We start from the raw sequence: 19,043 nt of genomic DNA, 5'->3' as shown, positions 1-19,043 counted from the left end.
CTGATGATATGGAGCTTTTCCACTGTCTCTTTCCACAGATGTAGTCAATTTGATATCTGTGTATTCTATTTGGTGAAGTCCATGTGTATAGTCATCTTTTGTGTTGTTCAAAGTAACTATTTGCAATGAAGAAGTCATTGGTCTTGCAAAATCCTATCATGTCATTTCCAGCATCATTTCTATGACCAAAGCCATATTTCCCAATTACTGATCCTTCCTCTTTTTTTTCATTCCAATTGCCAGTAATTATCAACACGTCTTGATTGCATGTTTGATTAATTTCAGAAGAAGTTGGCAGAATTTTTCAACTTTATCACCACTGGCTCTAGCAGTTGGTGCATAAATTTGAATAATAGTAGTATTAACTGGTCTTCCTTGTAGGCGTATGGATATTATAGTATCAGACAGTATTGTACTTTAAGACAGATCTTGATATGTTCTTTTTGGTGATAAATGTGATGCTATTCCTCCTCAATTTGTCATTTCCAGCATAGTAAACCATGTGATTGTCAGATTCACAATGGCCAATACCAGTCCATTTCAGTTCACTAATGCCTAGGATATCGATGTTTATGTGTTCCATTTCATTTTTGACAATTTTCAATTTTCCTAGATTCAGACTTTATACATTCCATGTTCTGATTATTAATGGATGTTTACAACTGTTTTTCTTCATTTGGAGTTGTGCCCCATCAGCAAATGAAGGTCCTGAAGGCTTTAGTCCATTCTCGCCATCATGTTCAACTCTAATTTGAGGAGGCAGCACTTTCCCAGTTGTATTTTGAGAGCCTTCCAACCTGAGGGACTCATCTTCTGGCACTATATCTGAAATTATTCTGGTGTTCTTCATCATATTTTAATATTCAATGTTCTGGTGCTGACAGTGATCCACTGTTACTCATAAGGTGTTCAGTGACTAAATATTCGTAAGTAGCCCATCTCACTTTTGTCCTAGTCTGTCTTCATCTGGAAGTTAAGCTGAAACCTGTCATTGTAGGTGACCCTGCTGGTATTTTAAATACCCATGGCATAGCTTCCAGAATCACAGCAATACACAAGCCAACACAGTAGACAAGATGCCAGACAAGTGGTGAGAAACAGATGACTGGGACCTCCTAAAAATTAGATATTTGTGTGCATCCAGAGATTTCCCCAAAAGAGTATAAACAGAACCCACAGACTAGGAAACAATTTTTTTTTTAAATTGCCTATCAGGCAAGGGATCAATTTCTAAAATTTATAGAAAACTACAATACTTCTACAAGAAAATGACTAACAACCCAATTAAAAATTAGGCAGAGGACATGAACAGATACTCCACTATGGGAAGATTTTCAGGCGGCCAACAAACATATGAAGAAATGTTCACAATCATTAGCCATTGTTGTTGTTGTTAAGTGGTGTCATCAGTTTCAATTCATAGAGACCCTGTATAGCATTTCCTGGTGATTTTTAACTGCTAATCTTGCGGTTCAAACTGACCCTGTGGTCCAGTGCTTACCGTAGAGTGCCACAAACCACAACAATGAGATACCATCTCACTCCAGCATTAACAGCACAGTTCGCAAACTATATAGAACAACAAATTCTGGGGAAGGTGTGGAGAGACTGGGACCCTCCTACACTGCTGCTGAGACTGTAAAATTGTGCAACCACTGCGGAAAACGGTATGGCACTGCCTCCAAAAGTTCAGAACAGAAATACCGTATGGCCCAGCAATCCCTCTACTTGGTATCTATCCCCAAGCTATAAGAGCCATGACACAGCAAATGCATGCACACCCATGTTCATCACAGCACTATTTACAATAACAAAAAGAGGGAGACATCTTAAGTGTCCATTAAAGCAAAAATGGATAAACATACTTTGGTACATACAAACAATACAATACTATGCAACACTGAAGAATAACAATGTATCTGTGAAATGCTTCCTAATATGGATGAAATCAGAGGACATTATGCTGAGTGAAATTAGTCAATCACAAAAGGACAAAAATTGTATGAGACTACTACTGTAAAAACTCAAGAAAAGGTTTTCATGCTAAAAGAAACAGTCTTTGATGGTTACCAGAGGTGGGAGGCAAGGGAGAGTAATTCACTTGGCTAGAGGATAGACATGTAACTCTAGAGATGGGGAGAGTAATATACAAAAGAGAGGTTAGCAGGAGAATAATAAAGACAGGTGAAGACACAGGGAGGTTTGCAAGGGTTGACATGGATAGAGGTAAATACTGTTATATACACAACCCTGGAACAGCAGTTGTGTTGGCAGATGAATGGAAAGATAAATAGGCTACATGGATATGCAAGAGAGAGTGGGAGTATTCCCACAAATAAATAAGGGTTTGAAAGAGGATATTTGTAGATGGGTATTTACCTTTCCTGCAAACACATCTATGACTATGGCAGAGCATTTGTTTTTGTGAAGTGTTGTCAAGTTGGTTTGGATTTATAGCAATTCTGTATAGGATTTTTGGGGAGTGACTAGTTAGTATGAACCACTAACTTTGCAGTTCAAACCAAGCTTGTGGTCCAGTGCTTACCCTGTAAGAGTGAATCATGTTGTTGTTAAGTGCCGTCAAGTTGGTTCCAACCCATAGTGACCCTGTATAGGGTTTCCGAGGAGCAGCTGGTGAACTTGAACTGCCAACCCTGCGGTTCAAACTAACTTTGCAGTCCAGCATATTAACCCGCAATACCATACCATGACATACAGGGAGCAAAATGATGAAAACTTCTTCAATATAATCAATCATCTTAAAGCAATAAGTTGCTGGACCTGGGGGCTGAAGACCATAGTCTCAAGGAACACCATGGTCAGCTAGCAAAACATAGTTCCCAAGGACAATGTTCTATATCCTACTTTGTTGGGTAGTGACTGAGCGCATGAGTGTCCATCTAAGGTGCTGCTATTGGTCTCTCCCTGTCAGATCAAAAGAAGAGTGATAAAATCAAAGAGACATGGAAACAATTTGTTCAATGGACTAATGGACCATGTGAAAAGCAGTCTCTATAACCTTGAGACCAGAGGAACTAGATGGTGCCCGGCTACCATTACCAACTGTTCTGAAAGGGATCGCATTAGAAGGTCCTGGATAGAATGGGAGAAATGTGGAACAAAACTCAAAAATTTAAAAAACATGACTAGAAAAAAAAATCTATTTAGAAAAATAAAAAAAAAAGGACTGTGCTTACTGGTCAGAACCTGAGACTGTGGCCCTGGACCACCCTTCAGGTCTGGAACAAACTCAGGGTTGTGGCCCAATTCTCAGCAGAGCAGTAGATGGGTATGTTGTTGTTGTTGTTAAGTGCCGTCGAGTCGGTTCCGACCCATAGCGACCCTGTACAGGGTTTCCAAGGGTGTAAATCCTTACGGGAGTAGAAAGCCTCATCTTTCTCCCGCGGAGCGGCTGGTAGTTTCGAACCGCTTACCTTAAGGTTCGCAGCCCGATTCGTAACCACTGGGTATAGAGGGCGACAACACTACTAGTAAGGCAAGCTCATCATGGAATGGGCCATCATTCCAGATCAATAGGGCAACATTTACCTAAGGACAAAGTGGAGAAGGGATGGGAAAGAGGGTGGGGTGGAAACAGGAACCCCAGGGAGGAAGCGGGATAACTGTTATTACATGGAGGGGATCGCAATCATAGGGATGAAACACAGTGTGTGATTTGTTGACCAAAAGGGATAATTTTCCCTGTAAACCTTCACTCAATTCACAATAAAAGGTTAAAAAAAACAACCAAACAAGTGAAGGTGGTGACGTGGCTAGATTCTGGACACATCTTGTACACAGAGCCAATGGTATCGCTGAATCGGGAAACGGGATCTGCAGCACGGGAGGAACTGGGGGAATGCGCAGGTGCACGACGGAGAACAAGTTTACAGTGTGCAGTATATGCGGTGAGGGCATGCGGCGTCAGGGCGTGACAAGTCAGAGGTCAGAGGTCAGAAGTGAGACCTGAGGTGTGAGAGGGTGAGGAGACTGAGGGATGGGGGCTTTGGGAGGTGGTAAGGGGGTTTCAAGGGTGAGGGGTCAGGATGTGAGTGGTCTGTGGTGAACAGTTTGGGTCTGCGGTGTGGGGACCAGGGAGGGGTGCCTCATGACTGGTATGTGTGTCCCTACCTCGCTGCACTCACCTCCTGCTCCGCTGGCACTAAGTCCTCCCCACACGAGGCGGCTCCCGGAAATGATGTATTGACGTCCTACCCCTTTCCGTTATTTGGCCCACCCCTGGAACTGGACTCATGCCCTTATTGGCTAGTCTCTGGATAGAAGAGGTGGGCTTTGCGCAGGCGCAGTAGCCTCGCCGGGGTCTCCAGGCCTCTCGTGCTGGCCTCGTGGTCTCCTGTGGGTGGTAGGCACGACTGGCTACTGAAGGAGGGCCCTCGGGCTCCCACTGTTGTGCAGGGCCTTGTCCGTCTTGCATGCTAAGACTAGTTGACACAGATCTGGCGCTGGTAAACATTGTTGAATGAGTATGAAGGTGTGAAGGGCGAAAGCCCAAGTTTTTTGCCTTCTCACAGCCACCATACATATTCCAACTAGGTGTGTTCTTAGAGAGGAGGAAGCTGAGGCTCAAGGACTGAGGACCCAGCCCTCCTGGTCTCCAAGTAAGCAGTGCCAAACCACCCACAGTGCTCAGAGTGGCTGTGATGGACACGACATCCGCGGGAAAAGCAGGCAGGAGCCTAATCATGGGGCCTTTACTGGTCAGCCCAAGGAACTGGGTCTTTATTCAGAGGCCATGGGGCACCTTAGAAGCTGCCGACGGTGTGGTCAGGTCTGAAGGCAGAGAACGGAAGTGGACCGTGGCTGTTTCCATGGTGTCCTGAGAGCTGGGAGCCGCCATGCAGGGACGTGCTCAGTGTCGAAGGTCACTGACGTTGGTAATATGACAGGTGGGGGAGAAGGAAGGGATGGCTAGTGAGCTAGAGGGTGGGACCACTGAGATGAGAAGACTGCAGGAGAAGCCAGGTGTGGTGAACACATTGGACACCTTAGGTTGGACACGCGGACCTCCAGGGATTCTAACCCCCGAGGAAGACAAGACTAGCTGGAGTCAAATCAGATGGTTCTAACGGAGCGTGCACTCGCCGGTTGTGTATGAGACTGCTGGGTTACCGCCCGTCCCAAGCTGGCTTTTGCCGCTGTCCTTTCCTACCTGGGAGGCACTGTACATACTTACAGTCCTCCTCCAGTCACTTAAACTGCCCCCAGTTGGGTTCTGATGAGTTGGGTGCCGTCTGGCCAGCTCCTAATACTGTCCATTCTTGTGCCCTTTTCACACTTGTTAGGATTCAGCTCATGGATGCAGCCTCTACATTAGTGTGTCTCATTGAGGGACTTCTTCACTAAGCATGATGTCCTTTCCCTTCTGATAACATGTCCAAAGTATGTGAAACAAGTCAGCATCCTGGCTTCTAAGGAGCCTTCTTCCAAGGCAGGTTTGTTGGGTCTTCTAGAAGTTAGATGCTGTTGAGTCAATTGTGACTTATAACGACCTCATGGAAGGTTGCCAAGGAGCAGGTGGTAGGTTTGACCCATCAGCTTTGTGGTTAGAAGTCCAGTACTTATGTTACAGTGCCACACCGGACTCCAATCCTTTCAGTATTCTTCATCAACACTAATTCAAATGCGTCAATTCTCCAGGCTTCATTGTTCTGCTTTCATGTGTATATGAGGCGATTGAAAATACCACTGTTTGGGTAAAGCACACCGTAGTCTCAAAGTGATAGCCTTACTTTTGAACACTTTGAAAGAGGTGTTTTGCAGCAGATTGGCCAATGCATTGTTAGATTTCTTGAATATTAATTGTGGCTACAAGTAAAATGAAATCCTTGATAACTTCAATCTTTTCTCCATAACCATTACCATGATGTTGTTTATTGGTCCATTGAGGATTTTTGTTTTCTAACACCAAGTTGTAATCCATACTGAGACTGTAGTCTTTGATCTTCATCAGCAAGTGCTTCAAGTCCTCTTCACTTTCAGCAAGCAAGGTTGTGTCTCCTGCATACTTCATTCCTGACACCACAATCTGCATATAGTCCAGTTTCTCACATGATTTGCTCCACATACAGACTGAATAAATGTGAGAGGACCCAACCCTGGTGCACACCTTTCCTGATTATAAACCACTCAGTATCCCCATGCTCTGTTCTAGCTACTACTGCCTTTTTGTCTACACAGTTTCTGCATGAGTACGATGAAGTCTTCTGGGATTATCATTGTTTGCAATGTGATCCACACAGTCCAATGCTTTTGCATAGTCAACAAAGCACAGGGAAACATCTTTCTGGTATTCTCTGCTTCCAGCCAATATTCGTCTGAGGTCAGCAATGATATCCCACATCCTCTTCTGAATGCAACTCGCATCTCTGGCAGCTTCTTGTTGATGTGCTGCTACGACCATTTAAAAATTATCTACAGGAAAATTTTACTTGTGTGTGACTCTTCCATAATTCCCTCCTCTCCTCTCTGGTTCCTCGCTGCTTCCGCTCTCAGCCTTCTCCCCACTTGCTGTCCCCTTACTGAGGGAAGAGCCCCACTCAGCTATCCTTACAGCATGCTCCCCCATCTCCTTCAGGCTACACTCAGCTCCTCTTTGGCTGCTGTGTCTGAAAGGGCCCCCTGCTCTCTTTATTTTCCTTCTCAGCACACACGACTGTGGGACACACTCAGGACTGTACTCATTCACCACCATCTCTGCTGTTTCCCATGGTGTGGGCTGGGGCTTCCTGGTCCCCCAGCGTACACAGACCCACTCAGTCCAGACTTGGAAATGAAGTCTTCCCCAAGGCCATACCTGTCTCACCTGTTGTCGGCTAGTGGGTCTCTACAGGCACATGGGGTACTCACAAACTGTCCAACAAATGAAGGGCCGATAAACAAAAGTCCTGGGAAGGGTGAAGGTTACAAAGCTCACATCACTAGCAGAGCCACACTGTACTATCTCCATAGACCTTTCCAAGTCTTCCAGCCTGCCCCTGCCCCTTTGCAGGCTGAGCTGGACAGGCCTAGGCCCCAAACAAAACACAGGTACCCAAGGGCTAAGAGAGAATACCACAGCCTTATTTTTATTAACATCTACCAAGAAAAAGTTAAGTTCCATCCCAGTTGCAATCCCACTTCCAATGCCTCGGTCCTTGGAAGCAGCATCTGACCTGGGGGGGCCCTGCTGCCAGACTGGGACCTCTGCATGGCCACCATGCACACGGCAAGTCGGCCCGGCCCCTTCATTCCACAGCTCGGGGGTGACAGGGCAGCCGGCCACACCTCCAACCCTCAGCGGGCAGCCTCAGGGATTTGGAAAAGATCTGCAATGTCCAGCAGGGCTTGACGGATGTGGTTCCCGAAGCGCTGGGCATTCTGTGGGGCAGAGAGGTCAGTGCCCTTGCTGGCTGGCCCTGCCCTAAACCCAGGGTCGGGGCACTGGCTTCCCCAGGCAGCACCCCCCAACAACCTGAACGCAGGGAGACACTCACTGTTTCTGAGCTTGAGAACTTGCTGGAGATATGGAAGAAGATGGTGTTCTCACCTGCGATCATGTAAGAAACCCCATAACCGTCGTCCGCTACCTGAGGGCAACATGCGGGATCAAACCTCCACCATCTGAGAGCCAAAAGCATGTGCTACTTGCTCAGCTCACAGGAATGGGAAAGCCCCATGAACATGGTGGAAACTCCAGATCTCTTCCTGGCTGCCTGTCTGCCTGAGTGCCCAGCACCCAGACCTCCCATGCTTTAGGGCCTTCCATCAAGGCCCTAGTGGGAGAGCTGACTCCCAGGTAACCCAGGCTCAGTGGGCAGGGGTCTCCACCCTATCTGCTGTCCCCTGCCCACCCTGTCCTGTCCAGCTCCTCAGGGGCACTTACCGGGCCAAAGCCACCTCCAGCACCCAAGTGATTGGGGTACTTGTTTGGGTCAAACATACGGATTTGGAATTGAGCTATCTGGCTGGTGGAGAGACGCCAGGGTTCTGAGAGCACCTGCGACAGAAAAGCGACAGCGTCAGAGGCTCCTACTGAGACACCTGTCACTGAGACACCTGTGTGACAGGTACCCCCGAGAAGGGAGGCCATAGTGTCAGACCTCACGAACTCAACACAGGGAACATGAGGACAGTGGCTTCCTGATACTGCCCTCCATCCCCCACTGGCCTCCTTGCCTCTATCCCCCTCACCCCCTTCCTACCCCTTCTCCTCTTCTTCACCCTCTCTAGCTCCCCCTGTTCCACACCCCCACCTCCTCTCCTGTGCTCTCCCCCTGCCCTGATCTGCCCTCCCCTGTGCCAACTCTGCTGCCCCTTCCCCCCCACTGTTCTCCATTCCAGGCTTCCGACTCTTCAGGCACCAGCTCGCCTGGCCTTGGGGTCTGGGCACTGGCTCTTGCCCACCCAGAACACTCCCTGTTTCCCTCACTTCCAACCACCTTGAGACGAGGCCGATCCCATTCTCTCTGACTTGGTCCAGGATGACAGGCCCCATAGGCTGTCTGTCTCCTTGACCAGTGTGTCCACTTGTTTTCTCTGGCTTCTCAAGGTGGCCCCTGGCCTGGGAGGGCAGGGGGACAGAGGACACTGACCTCAGCCAGGAAAGGGGACGTGACCCCCAGGTACTTGGAGACCAAGTAGAGGCAGAAGAGGTGCCTATCAATCCCCGCTCCCGTCATGGCCAGGCGGTACATGTTCTGGTGTTTCTCTGACGCTTTCCGGAAGAGGTCTTTCAGGTCTGCTTTCTGGGAGCAGAGATAGAGGGTGAGGGTGGTCCCCCAAAGGCCTGGCCCCCAAGGTGGGCGGGAGTGGGGTATCTGCTCATGTAGGTCTGATCTCTGAAGTGAGTGGCGGGTGGAGGTGTCTCACCACATGGCCCTGACCCAAGTGGTGGGTGGGTGGAGGTGGGGGGCAGTCTTCACTACATAGCTCCCATCCCGAGATAGGTGGGGCCCTCACAACATGGGAGCATGGAGGCCCTGAGCCGAGGGCATGGTTGGGGCCTTACCGTACGGTGACCTCCCATCATGGCTTGCACAAAGGCCGTGGACTCGTTGGTGCAGGACCGCACAGTCTCTGTCCGTCCCTCCCGGAACATTCTGGTCATTGAGGCCTCATAGGTCAGGCAAAACTTGCCCCTGTCCTGAGGAACATGGAGAGATGGTTCCAGTGGGTGACTGACCTGTTCCCTGACCATCTGTCCAGCTGCCTGCCCAGCCGGCTGGGCTGCACTCACCCGGAAGTGAGCCAGCTGCAGGGAGATCTGAACAAAAGCATCAGGGCTGGTGCGGCACTTCTTGATGAGGCCTTTGCCGAAGGGCAGGAACTGGAAGCAGTGTAGCTCCACGTCATCCGCCAGGGCCCTGGCCACCTGGTAGGAGCGCTCAATGGCCGCCTGGCACTGCCAACAAACCAAAGGTGTTACGGGGGAAGACAGGGGTTGGCATGCCTCTCAGTGCACCCGACATCACACACAGAGGAGCAGATGATGACGCAGATTTGGACTGTCTGGGCTGGCTTGTGGCTGTGGGCAGGGCCCTGGGGCTCTGCTCCATATGGCTGGTCTGGGATCCACCTGCTCAGGAGTCCTGCCCTCTTCCGAGTCCCAGCCAGTGGGAGGGAGGAGGCAGAGGTCGTCGGGTTCCCTGCCTACCTGCTCTGGAATGTCCCACTGCAGCCGCTGAGGGTGCATCAGCACAGGGTTTGGTTTGCCCAAACAGTGCCCGGTGTCCGTGTAGCCCAGGTGGAAAACGTCAGTACCCAAGACAAACTGAGGGGAAAGGAGTCCAGCTGAGGGTTCGGCCACGTCCACCCCAGCCTGCCCAGGACCCGCCCCCTGGCTACCTCCCAGAGGTGTCCTATGATGGGGGCATCTGCCCACGCGTGCTCTGTGTTGAGGCCTATATGGCCATTCTTGAAGGCGATGAGAGTGAAGGACTTGTCGAACCACCTGCAGTAAGAGACAGAGGCTTGAGAGGGGACCAGAAAAGGGAGTGGGGTGCTGAAGCTGGATGGGCTAGGGGGACAGAGCTGGGGGTACACAACAGGGGAGCTGACCCCAGGGTGAGGGGAGAATACAAGGATCGGGAGGGCATTCAGTAGGCCTATAGGAGTGGGAGCTGCACCTGCTATATCAGGGCCCCGGGGTGGGGGTGCACCTGTTGTATCAGGGCCCCGGGGCAGGGGTGCACCTGCTTTATCAGGGCCCTGGGATGGGGGCTGCACCTGCTATATCAGGGCCCCGGGGTGGGGGTGCACCTGGTGTATCAGGGCCCCGGGGCAGGGGTGCACCTGCTGTATCAGGGCCCTGGGGCGGGGGTGCACCTGCTATATCAGGGCCCTGGGGTGGGGGCTGCACCTGTTATATCAGGTCCCTGGGGTGGGGCTGCACCTGTTATATCAGGGCCCTGGGGTGGGGGGCACACCTGCTATATCAGGGCATGGGAGGGGCAGGGCCTGGGGGAGGCCCACCTGTTGTAACAGTTGCCATGCAGCAGAGCCTTGCCGTAGAGGCTGAGGCTGGCTTCATCCTCCGGGTCATAGCAGTGGGACTCTTCATCCAGGACCACAAAGAAGGCGGCCCGTTCAATAGTTTCCAAGGCAGCCTTGTTCTTGCCGCAACTGAAGAAGGCCTGGCGAGCCTCAGCCCACTCCACCCTGGGGGCAACAAAGGTGGTGCTGGGGAGGGGGTGCCCAGGGGAGGGTGCTTTCTGGGAGCTACCTGTGGGGGTGCAGAGGAACTGCTGGGGGAGCCCTGGCTGGAGTGACACCCAGGTCAGCTGCCCTGTCCTCATGTACCTTCCTCCGGCTGTGAGGGCAGCCAGCCTCTCTTCCCCAGGCTGTGGTGGGGAGCGGTCATCCAGGATTCGCTGGAACTGCATCTCCAGGTCGCAGGGTTTGAGCAGCTGCGAGCCTTCATAAAGCCAGACCTTGAAGAAGCGGCCCTTGTGGTAGACAGCCACGTGTCTGCTGTCCCCCAGATGCTGCAACACATCTAGGACACAGGTTGTGGAAACTGAGGCAGGGCGGGGAGGGCCCTGGAGAGACGACCCCCTCCAGCCTGGCCTCTGTGTGCCCCTCTTCTCCTGCTGGCCCACAGACCATGACAGGTATTGGAGGAGGCTTCACGTCCCTCATTCTGTTTCAGAGAGGAGGATACCGAAGCTCTGAGAAATTACGCCAATTGCCTGAGGGTGCCCAGTGCTAGAATCAGCAAGTGGAGCTCTCCTGCCAGACCCGGGGCCGGAGCCCACCCCATTCCACTCAACGCCCTCCATGTCCTGTGAGCACCTAGCATCATGCCTGTCAGTAAGGGTACGCAGTAAGGGTGGCACCTGTCTCCTTGCCCGGGAGGCGGGTGGTGTTGAACATCCTCTCCATCTGGTAGGAGCACATGGGCACAATGCCCAGAGCCATCACCTAGGAGGAAGGCCCACAGCTCGGACGTGGCCGCCCCTCCTCCCCCACTCCATTATCTAGGAGGAAGGCCCACGACTGGGATGTGGCCGCCCCTCCACCAGCCCCACCCTAACTCACGGGCTTGATCTCTTCCCGGTCCAGCTTACGACGATACAATATCATGGCGTGAATGATGTTCCCCAGGCGGGCAGCCTGAATCTCCGTGGGCTTGACAAGTACAAAGTCCTGGGGAGAGAAAGGAACCTGCAGGGGTGGCAGGGTGCCCAGAGGGCATCTCCATCCTGCATGCCGCACTGCCCACACTGCTCCCAGATCCCACTTCCTCTGCTTCGATTCTATTCTACTTGAGGAAGGGCTTTCTCCACTAAGAAAACGGTGTAAAGCTGTGGCACAAAATAACTGTACATGAGTTTCAGGAAAGGAGAGGGATGGCTTTGTGTAGGAGAGAACACAGGACAGACAGGCCCAGGGGGCCCAGGGAGAAGGGACCCACAGCGGCAGCCTGAATTCTCAGAGCACAGCCTGGATTCCAGTCTGGTTTGGGGTCTGAGGAGTCAGGGGTTCCTCTGGCTTGAGGGTCACTGTGGCTTGAGGGTCACTGACTGTCAGGCCTCACTCCAAGGGGGCCAGAGCTATTGGGCTCCAGTTCTTACCATGACATAATAGTTGCTGTTCACCATGAGGGGGCTCCTGCCTCTCAGGTAGATGTACTCTTCCCACCAGTCACTCACCTGTAAGTGATTGTGTGTAGGAGGTTAGATGGGCCAGGCAGCTGACCTACAGGTGGGTGAGGAGGAAGCGTCAGGACAGGGGGACTTACGTAGTTGGTTGCCCACCAGGACTTGAGAACCAGATACTTCTGCAGTCTCGGGGCAGTCTTGTCCTGGAATTCTTTGGCCAGTACCTCCATGCGACAATATTCCTCGTCCCCCAACAAGGGCCGCACAGACTCCAGGTACTGTCCACCAAGGCATCATGTCCACCAAGGCATCATGGTGGGGGCCTGACAGCAGCAGCTGTGCCACCCCTCTTGGCCCTCCCTCCCCCCGTCCTTCTCCTCTTTTCAGAAACAATCCCTTGGCTTTGGGCACGTTCCCTGTGTCCATACCCCTGCTCTCACCCTGTGGATTGTGGCCGCCACACTGGGCACAGGAAGCTTGGGCAGCGATGTCTGGAAGCTGTAGAGCATGGGCCGCCGGCTGGACAGAAGGCGGACACAGATCTGGGGTACAGGAGGCAATGTGTGGGGTGGGATCCAGGAGAAAGTGAGGAGCTGGGGCCTAGGTATCCATCTCACTATGCCCCCCAGGATGCACCCACACCCCGCCTGCCTCCTCCTCCAGCTTCCTTCCTACTCACAGCCCAGATCCTGGTGACGCGGCTGGTGTGGCCGTGTAGCTCAAACATCCAGCCATGGTAGGAAAGGAGCAGCTTCAGGCTTTGGCGGAAGAAGAAGATGCCAGTGGCCCAGACTCCCGTGGAGAAGATGACCATGCTGAGGAGTGCCTTGGTCTGCGGAGTTTGGTAGGGGCTGCATCTGTGTGGGTGGGGAGCAGGGGGTCCACTAGGGGCCATTCTGACTGAACCTCTGATGTCTTCTATATTGAAAGCTACTTTGTGGCTGTGGCCCGTTTCAGGGGAGGCACCCAGAGACCATAACTTGCCTGGTACCTCTCCTCTGAGTGCATCAGATACAACAAACCATCTGCGGCAGAGCTCAGATGATGGTGGCCCGACTGCTCCAAGTCCCCCTCTCAGGATACCTGTGCCCACCTCTGAGCTGTGTTACTTACCCATCAGGGATGAATTTTTGGATATGACAGATCAGCCCCATGGAGATGTCCACGTTGCAATAGGAGGACCCCACAGTCGCCATGACGACCATTAGCCAGCTGGTGGGGCTGCCAGGGTACACACCCCTGAGGATGCCATTCTAGGGACAGAAATGGGGGTCTTGCAGAATAGGGAGTATGGCCACTTCAGGAGGTGAGGGGACTGGGTCTTCTGCAACCTCCCCCCCCCCACACACACAACTGCCATGTTCTTCTCATTATTCCTCACCCTCAGCACTGACCATGCTGTTCCCCAGCATGACCACTTGCTACGTGTCCCCTCACCCACCCTAGTGTCCTCCTGTGGGTTCTGCATGGTCAGGCCTGTCATCCTGCAGAATGGGTGGGGGGCTGGGGGAAAGGCAGGGCTGGAGAACCCTGGGCCCACCTTGATCCGAATCAGGCGTTTCTTCCACGAGTTGATACCAGACAGGTAAATGTGTTTCAGGGCCTCCCGACTGAGCCGGAAGTCGACCCCATCCGGGGTCACAGTGAACTGGAAGGCCACGGCCTGGTGCGCTTCCGCCATCCTGGGGGTTGGCTAGCACCTGGGCGTGGGGCAGGGGGTGCGCGGGCGGGCTCAGCCAGCTCCACCCCCACCCGGCCGAGCGAGCCCCGCCCTGGGTCTGCCCCAGCCCTCCGCGAGCCCCTAGCCTGCACCCCTGGCCGGTCTGCCCCAGCCTCCCCTAACCCGGCCCAACGGCCGCCCGCCGAACCCTGGCCCCGCGTTCCGGCGAGCTCCGCCACAAGGTGCGAAGGGCTGGGAAGCTTCGGGCGTGGAGGCTCAAGAAACCCCTTGGACAACGAAGGGGGTCTCGAAGTGGGAGCATCAGCGGGGAGCATGGTCCAGGCTGACTGGGTACGAGGCAGGGTCTGCCGGGTCGGGCGCCCCCCCTCCCCTGCCCCCGCCCCCTACCTGACCGCTCTGAACCCCCTGGCAGCCGCCTCTCCTTGCCCTTGCGCAGGCCCAGCACTGCCCCGACTACTCACACACGGGCTTGTTCTGGTCTGAGGGGCCAGCTGCTCTGGCCCGTGTCCCCACGTCCTTCAGGCTTGGCCGCCCCGCCCTCACCGGGAACCTGACACCCACTCCCAAATCGGGGTCGGAAAACAGATGCTGGACAGGCACTTTAACCCCCTAACCGCGGGGAGAGACTCGGGAGAGTGGGCCGGACTTACACAAGTTGAAGGTTAGTCGAAGGTCTGGGGGGGGGGGAACGAGGGACCCAAAAGGTCTCACGTGAGGTGGTGCATTTGATCTAAAAATAGCCCCATGTAGGGGAAAGGTCACCTGTGTCAGCTGGGCCGCTTGCATAGCCTCCCCCACCTCCCCCAAAGTCCCCTAGCTGTCACTCCTGACCTGGAACCGTGGCGCACGTGGCTGCAATTGGCTGAGTGACCATTGTAAGTCTAGGACACTGTCCGGGCCCTGCTCTACAGGGGAAACAGGCTCAGCGCAGGGTTTGGGTCTATCTGGACCCATCCTAGCTGGGTGCTTCTGCTGCTTCTGAACAGGGTCAGGTCAGGGCCCCAGGGAAAACCCAAGAAATCGTTTATTGCCTACAGTAGTTTATTGTCTGAGGGTACACAGCCCAGGGTTACCCTATCCCTGGGACACAGACACATCTGCCTCCAGCACAGTTTCCTTCTCAGGCTGTCTTGTCTCAGGTGGGGTCTCAGCCCCAATGCCAGGGCCTCTCTCCAAGGTCCTGCCCTGGAGGCTCCAGACACACCCTCAGCCGGGTTTGGGCGGATGATCAGGACTCGTCGATATGGAGGGTGGTCAGCTGCTGCTTCTGCTGGAAGTAGAACTGGAACCGAGACTGGGCATACTCCTAGGAGGGAAACCACCGGACCCCTCAGTGGTGAGAAGGCTTGGCCCAGCCCCCACCTCTGGAGCCTCAAGGAGATGCAGCCCTGCCGCCCCCCTCAAACCCACCTGCCCTCTGCCACTGAGTCGATTTTGATTCATAGCAACTCTATTGGGCAGAGAAATGTATGACAGGGTTTCTGAGATGAAATCTTTACAGAGGCAAACAGCCTCATTTTTCTCCCTCAGAGTGGGCGGCTGGTGGGTTTGAACCACTGGCCTTTCTGTTACAAGCCCAATGCTTAACCCACAGTGACATCAGCATTCCTGCTATGCCTCCAGCTGCTCTTAATCTCTGGTTTACTTACCAAGTAGCCAAATTCTATGGTGGACATGGATGCCTGGAGGATGGACCAGAGTCCCCAGAAGAAATGAGAAGCCAGGGCATAGCTGGGGGGGTGAGGAGAACAGTAAGTGGCACAGCTGGAGCCCCTCTCCCCTAGGTTCCTGTCTCCACTGGCCAGACCTCCACCCTGAGATGCACATGACCTGCAGCAGGTGAGTCTGCCCTCCTCCCTCACCGATTGACCTCCACCAGCAGGTCTTCTTCCAGCTTCCTCTGCTCCTCTTGGGAGGGGGGTTCCCCTTTCTTTACTGCTGCCAGGTAATGGCGAATAAAATGAAGCTGCAATAACAGTATCAGCATTTCCAATCAACACCCTTTGGTGCCATTTCCTCCAGCGTTAATTCACTTCCTCCCTCCCTCCTTTCTACCTTCCACCCCCAGCCCACCCACCTGCTGTGCCCGGGTGGGGTAGTCCGCTGGCCTGGCCTTGTAGAAGGGCCACTCCTCGTGAGTATAATCATAAACCCACTCACAGAAATGGTTCCCAATGTCAAAGCCCCTGGGGAGGGAGGGGGACACTCAGTCTGCAGCTGGGATGCAGGGGCGGGGACCACCATGGGAGGAGACCCCTCACCTGTAGTTGTAGCTGCTATACTCGAAGTCCACAAGCATGAGACTGTCAGCATTTTTAGGCTCTGAGAGCAGTAAGATATTCCCTGGGAGGGGGGAAGGATGGCAGGAGTGGGGAGCCCGGTCACTCCAGGGCCCTGAGAACCCCACCGTAGGGTCAGGCAGATTCAGATACTTTTTTTCCTACCTTCCTGGATGTCATTGTGGCAGAAGATCACTGGTGATGGGGTGGCGTCCAACAACTTCCTACAGGGGAATGGGGCTAAGGGTCCTGACCAGCAGAGGCCCAGAACACAGCCCTCTATAAATCCCATGGGAGCTGGTGAGGCGGTGGGCGTCTGCCTCTGCTCTTCAGCCTCACCTGAGGTTGTCCATCTCATCCTTCAGGCTGTACTTCTCCAGCAGGTTCATCTGGGGAAGGCCTGTTGGGGGCAGGTCCTGGATCTGCTTTAGGTACCTGAGGGTCAAACAATGGGAGGTACTCATTCTGTCTTAGGCCACACTGGCCACTGGCTTTTTGTCTGACCAGCATGTGGACGGGGCTCCACCAGTCACAGTCAGCGCCAGGGCCCCAGTGAAGCACAACTCACCGCTCCATGGTCCCAAACAGCCAGTGGGGCTCTTTGGTGAAAGGCATCTCCATGCCGTGGAATTGGGCCATCTTCGTGGCAATAGCTGCAGACAGCACGGGCTCTCGAAGCTCTTGAGTTTTCAGGGGCCGGCTCTGTATCCAGGAGCCTATCAGGATGGTGAGGGGGCTAGGGCGGGAGGGGGCTCTGGGGGGGCTCAGGGCCTTGGGGAGAGTTCCCTGCCTGGGACGAAGGAAGGAGGGGAAAGCTGACTTGGGAGCAGGGGGCAGGAGGTGCCTCAGAGGGGTCAGGGCTGGGCTCCTACTGGGATGTACTGCTCCAGGCGGCCCTCTGGGAAGACGCCATAGAGCTGGGGTCCCAGCGACCGCTCAGCGAGGATGGCGAACATCACGCTCTCTAGCACCAAGGAGTCCACACCCTGAAGGAAGAGAGCAAAGGGCCAAGTCAAGAGGGCGCCAGGGCAGAGTGCGACAGGTAAAGGGCCTTGGGGTCCCGCATACCAGGCTCTGCGCTGGCCATAAAGGGCAAGTTCCTTAGTGTCTGAGTTCCTTTCCCCCTATGCCACCCCTAGGTGAGGGGCCGCCCTCCTCACCTGCAGGATGGCCCCGTACAAGCGAAGCAGCACCTCCCTGGGCTCCTCGCCGAGGCTGGGCAGGTGGTCGGGGAGCGAGCAGCGGAAGAGCAGATTGCTGAGGCCTCCGCTGCAGACCCAAGGCTGTGCTCAGCATGCAGGGTGGCCGAGCCGGCCTCCCGTGCCCCTCATCGCCTCGTCCCCTTCCGCCCCAGGTCCTGACAGCTGGGGTTGCAGACACTGGGCGTTCCGGGGGCGAGCCTAACCCCTGACCCCAGCCCGCGCGCAAGGGGCTGACCCCTGACCTCCCACCTCACGGGGTTAACTCTCAGCTCCTCTGGCCGCACCCGGCGCCAGGCCCCGCCCAAGTACTCCCGGCACCACTGGTAGGCTCGGCGCTCGGCGTCCTGCGACAGCGAAGACATGCGCCGCCGGATCGGGGCCGCGTCTGGACACTTGGTCGGTTTTAAGTTGTCGCTGGCCGGGAGGCCCCCGACAGCCCCGCCTCTGACCAACGCTGACCCCTCCGCCGCCATGGCTCCGGCTCGGCCCCGCCCCAACGCCCAGCTGCGCTCAGCCCTCTTCGAGCTGGCTTGGCTCCTTCCGGCCACGCTCAGCTCTGTTTCCGGCCTGTCTCGGTTTATCAGCCCACATTCGGGTCTCTGGCAATATTCGACTCTTTCCGGTACCGCTCGGCTCTTTTCGTAACTCTGGTCTGGGTGCGCTCTCCAAGGGCCAGAGTTTCACCTTTGTCCCGCCCCTGTTCAGCTCGTAGGTCAGTTGCTTCACGCTCTGGATTGGGCGCGCCCAGACCCGCCTACAGGGTGTGGCTACACTAAAAAAAAGGCTTCTGTTTGGACGGTGACCCGGAAATGAGGAAACAGCGTGGGCCAATCAGGAGTATCCTGAACAAGTGGACGGAGAGGCCTGTGGCGTCTCCTGTGGCCTAGTCGTGTGGGCCTAATGTGGCATCCTTGGCTGCGGCTGGTGCCGGCCCTTGCGCAGGAGTGGAGCTGGCGGACGGGACCCTCCGGGAGGGGAGGGATCAAGGGCCCTCTGCATTCTGACATAGTTGCTTGCTTCCTTCCTTTATGCCAGGAGTTTGACCGCATGGACAGTCAGGCTGGGCAGCAGCCATTGTGAGTGTGTGCCACGTGGTGGAGGACAGTGACTTTGTCGTATGCTGGGAGACAATGGGAGTGCGAAGGAGGTGCTCAGTACATAGTTTTGTTAGGAATTAATCCTGATGTCGCATAAAAGACACTCGGTGAGACTAAATTACCTTGGCAAAACAAAATTTACTCAAGAGGGTGCGTATGCATAGCCCTACATACAGAACAGGCCTGCGATCCACTCGGGTTTTTAATCCCTGAGGTGTGTCTCAAGGCTGTGTCTGACCCAGTTGGCTAGGGTTTTGACCGCACAATCTTTTCCCTTATCCCCGCTGGCTAGTTCAAATTTTTAAGGCACGCGTGCCTACTTTAGGAAAAGAAAAAGAGCCATCATAAGTTCTTTATTGTTGTCAAGTGCCATTGGGTCGGAACCGACTCATAGTGTTAGAAATGAATCTTGACTTCGCGTGAAAGACACTCGGTGAGACTAAATTACCTTGGCAAAGTAAAATTTACTCTTGCAAGCGGGTGCATGCGCATAGCGGTACATACACGAACAGGCCAGCGAGCACACCGAGTGGACAGTCCACTCGGGTTTTTAATCCCTGACGTGAGTCTCAAGGCTGTGTCTCACCCTATTGGCTAGGGTTTTGACCACACATCTATTCCCTTACCCGGTTGGCTAGTTCAGATTTTTAAGGCGCGCATTCCTACTTTAGGAAAAGAAGAGAGGG

The 19,043-nt window shown here is 54.1% G+C and overlaps 2 protein-coding genes across 4 annotated transcripts; both read right to left on the bottom strand.

The window, feature by feature from the left end:
• Positions 1-7,291: 7,291 nt before the first annotated feature.
• CPT1B (carnitine palmitoyltransferase 1B (muscle)) lies at positions 7,292-13,904 on the bottom strand. Of its 3 annotated transcripts, none has more exons than XM_006876384.1 (18): positions 13,639-13,904; positions 13,212-13,351; positions 12,778-12,955; positions 12,539-12,640; positions 12,239-12,376; positions 12,072-12,149; positions 11,536-11,643; positions 11,334-11,418; positions 10,798-10,993; positions 10,471-10,656; positions 9,844-9,949; positions 9,653-9,769; positions 9,236-9,400; positions 9,008-9,142; positions 8,592-8,744; positions 7,883-7,996; positions 7,494-7,586; positions 7,292-7,377 (listed from the first exon to the last, which is right to left on the bottom strand). In XM_006876384.1, the coding sequence occupies exons 1-18, from the start codon at positions 13,777-13,779 to the stop codon at positions 7,294-7,296; spliced, it is 2,319 nt and encodes a 772-aa protein (XP_006876446.1). In that variant the 5' UTR covers positions 13,780-13,904; the 3' UTR covers positions 7,292-7,293. The 3 variants fall into 3 exon arrangements, with proteins under 3 accessions (XP_006876446.1, XP_006876448.1, XP_006876447.1); XM_006876386.1 differs by having other exon boundaries at positions 10,471-10,518; positions 10,903-10,993; positions 13,639-13,829; XM_006876385.1 differs by lacking the exon at positions 12,539-12,640 and having other exon boundaries at positions 13,639-13,829.
• A 1,103-nt stretch (positions 13,905-15,007) lies between these two features.
• Positions 15,008-17,869, bottom strand: CHKB (choline kinase beta). Its single transcript, XM_006876406.1, has 11 exons — positions 17,510-17,869; positions 17,219-17,327; positions 16,931-17,044; positions 16,627-16,760; positions 16,398-16,493; positions 16,224-16,282; positions 16,041-16,122; positions 15,857-15,965; positions 15,642-15,745; positions 15,429-15,510; positions 15,008-15,085 (listed from the first exon to the last, which is right to left on the bottom strand). Exons 1-11 carry the CDS (start codon positions 17,731-17,733, stop codon positions 15,008-15,010), a joined length of 1,191 nt encoding a protein of 396 aa, XP_006876468.1. The 5' UTR covers positions 17,734-17,869.
• Between the last annotated feature and the right edge of the window lie 1,174 nt (positions 17,870-19,043).

Source organism: Chrysochloris asiatica, unplaced genomic scaffold (genome assembly GCF_000296735.1).
Source record: "Chrysochloris asiatica unplaced genomic scaffold, ChrAsi1.0 scaffold00378, whole genome shotgun sequence".
Lineage (NCBI taxonomy): Eukaryota > Metazoa > Chordata > Mammalia > Afrosoricida > Chrysochloridae > Chrysochloris > Chrysochloris asiatica.
This window is presented reverse-complemented; position numbering and strand designations above follow the sequence as displayed.

Coding starts and splice junctions, on each gene's coding strand:
- CPT1B (XM_006876384.1), bottom strand. CDS start 13,779: ATGGCGGAAGCGCACCAGGCCGTGGCCTTCCAGTTCACTGTGACCCCG. Junction 9,770..9,843: donor TCATAGGACACCTCTGGGAG/GTAGCCAGGGGG, acceptor CTTTCCCCTCAG/TTTGTCTTGGGTACTGACGT. Junction 7,587..7,882: donor CTGGAGGTGGCTTTGGCCCG/GTAAGTGCCCCT, acceptor TGTTGCCCTCAG/GTAGCGGACGACGGTTATGG.
- CHKB (XM_006876406.1), bottom strand. CDS start 17,733: ATGGCGGCGGAGGGGTCAGCGTTGGTCAGAGGCGGGGCTGTCGGGGGC. Junction 17,045..17,218: donor TGTACGGGGCCATCCTGCAG/GTGAGGAGGGCG, acceptor CTCTTCCTTCAG/GGTGTGGACTCCTTGGTGCT. Junction 16,761..16,930: donor GCCTGGAGCAGTACATCCCA/GTAGGAGCCCAG, acceptor TCCTGGATACAG/AGCCGGCCCCTGAAAACTCA.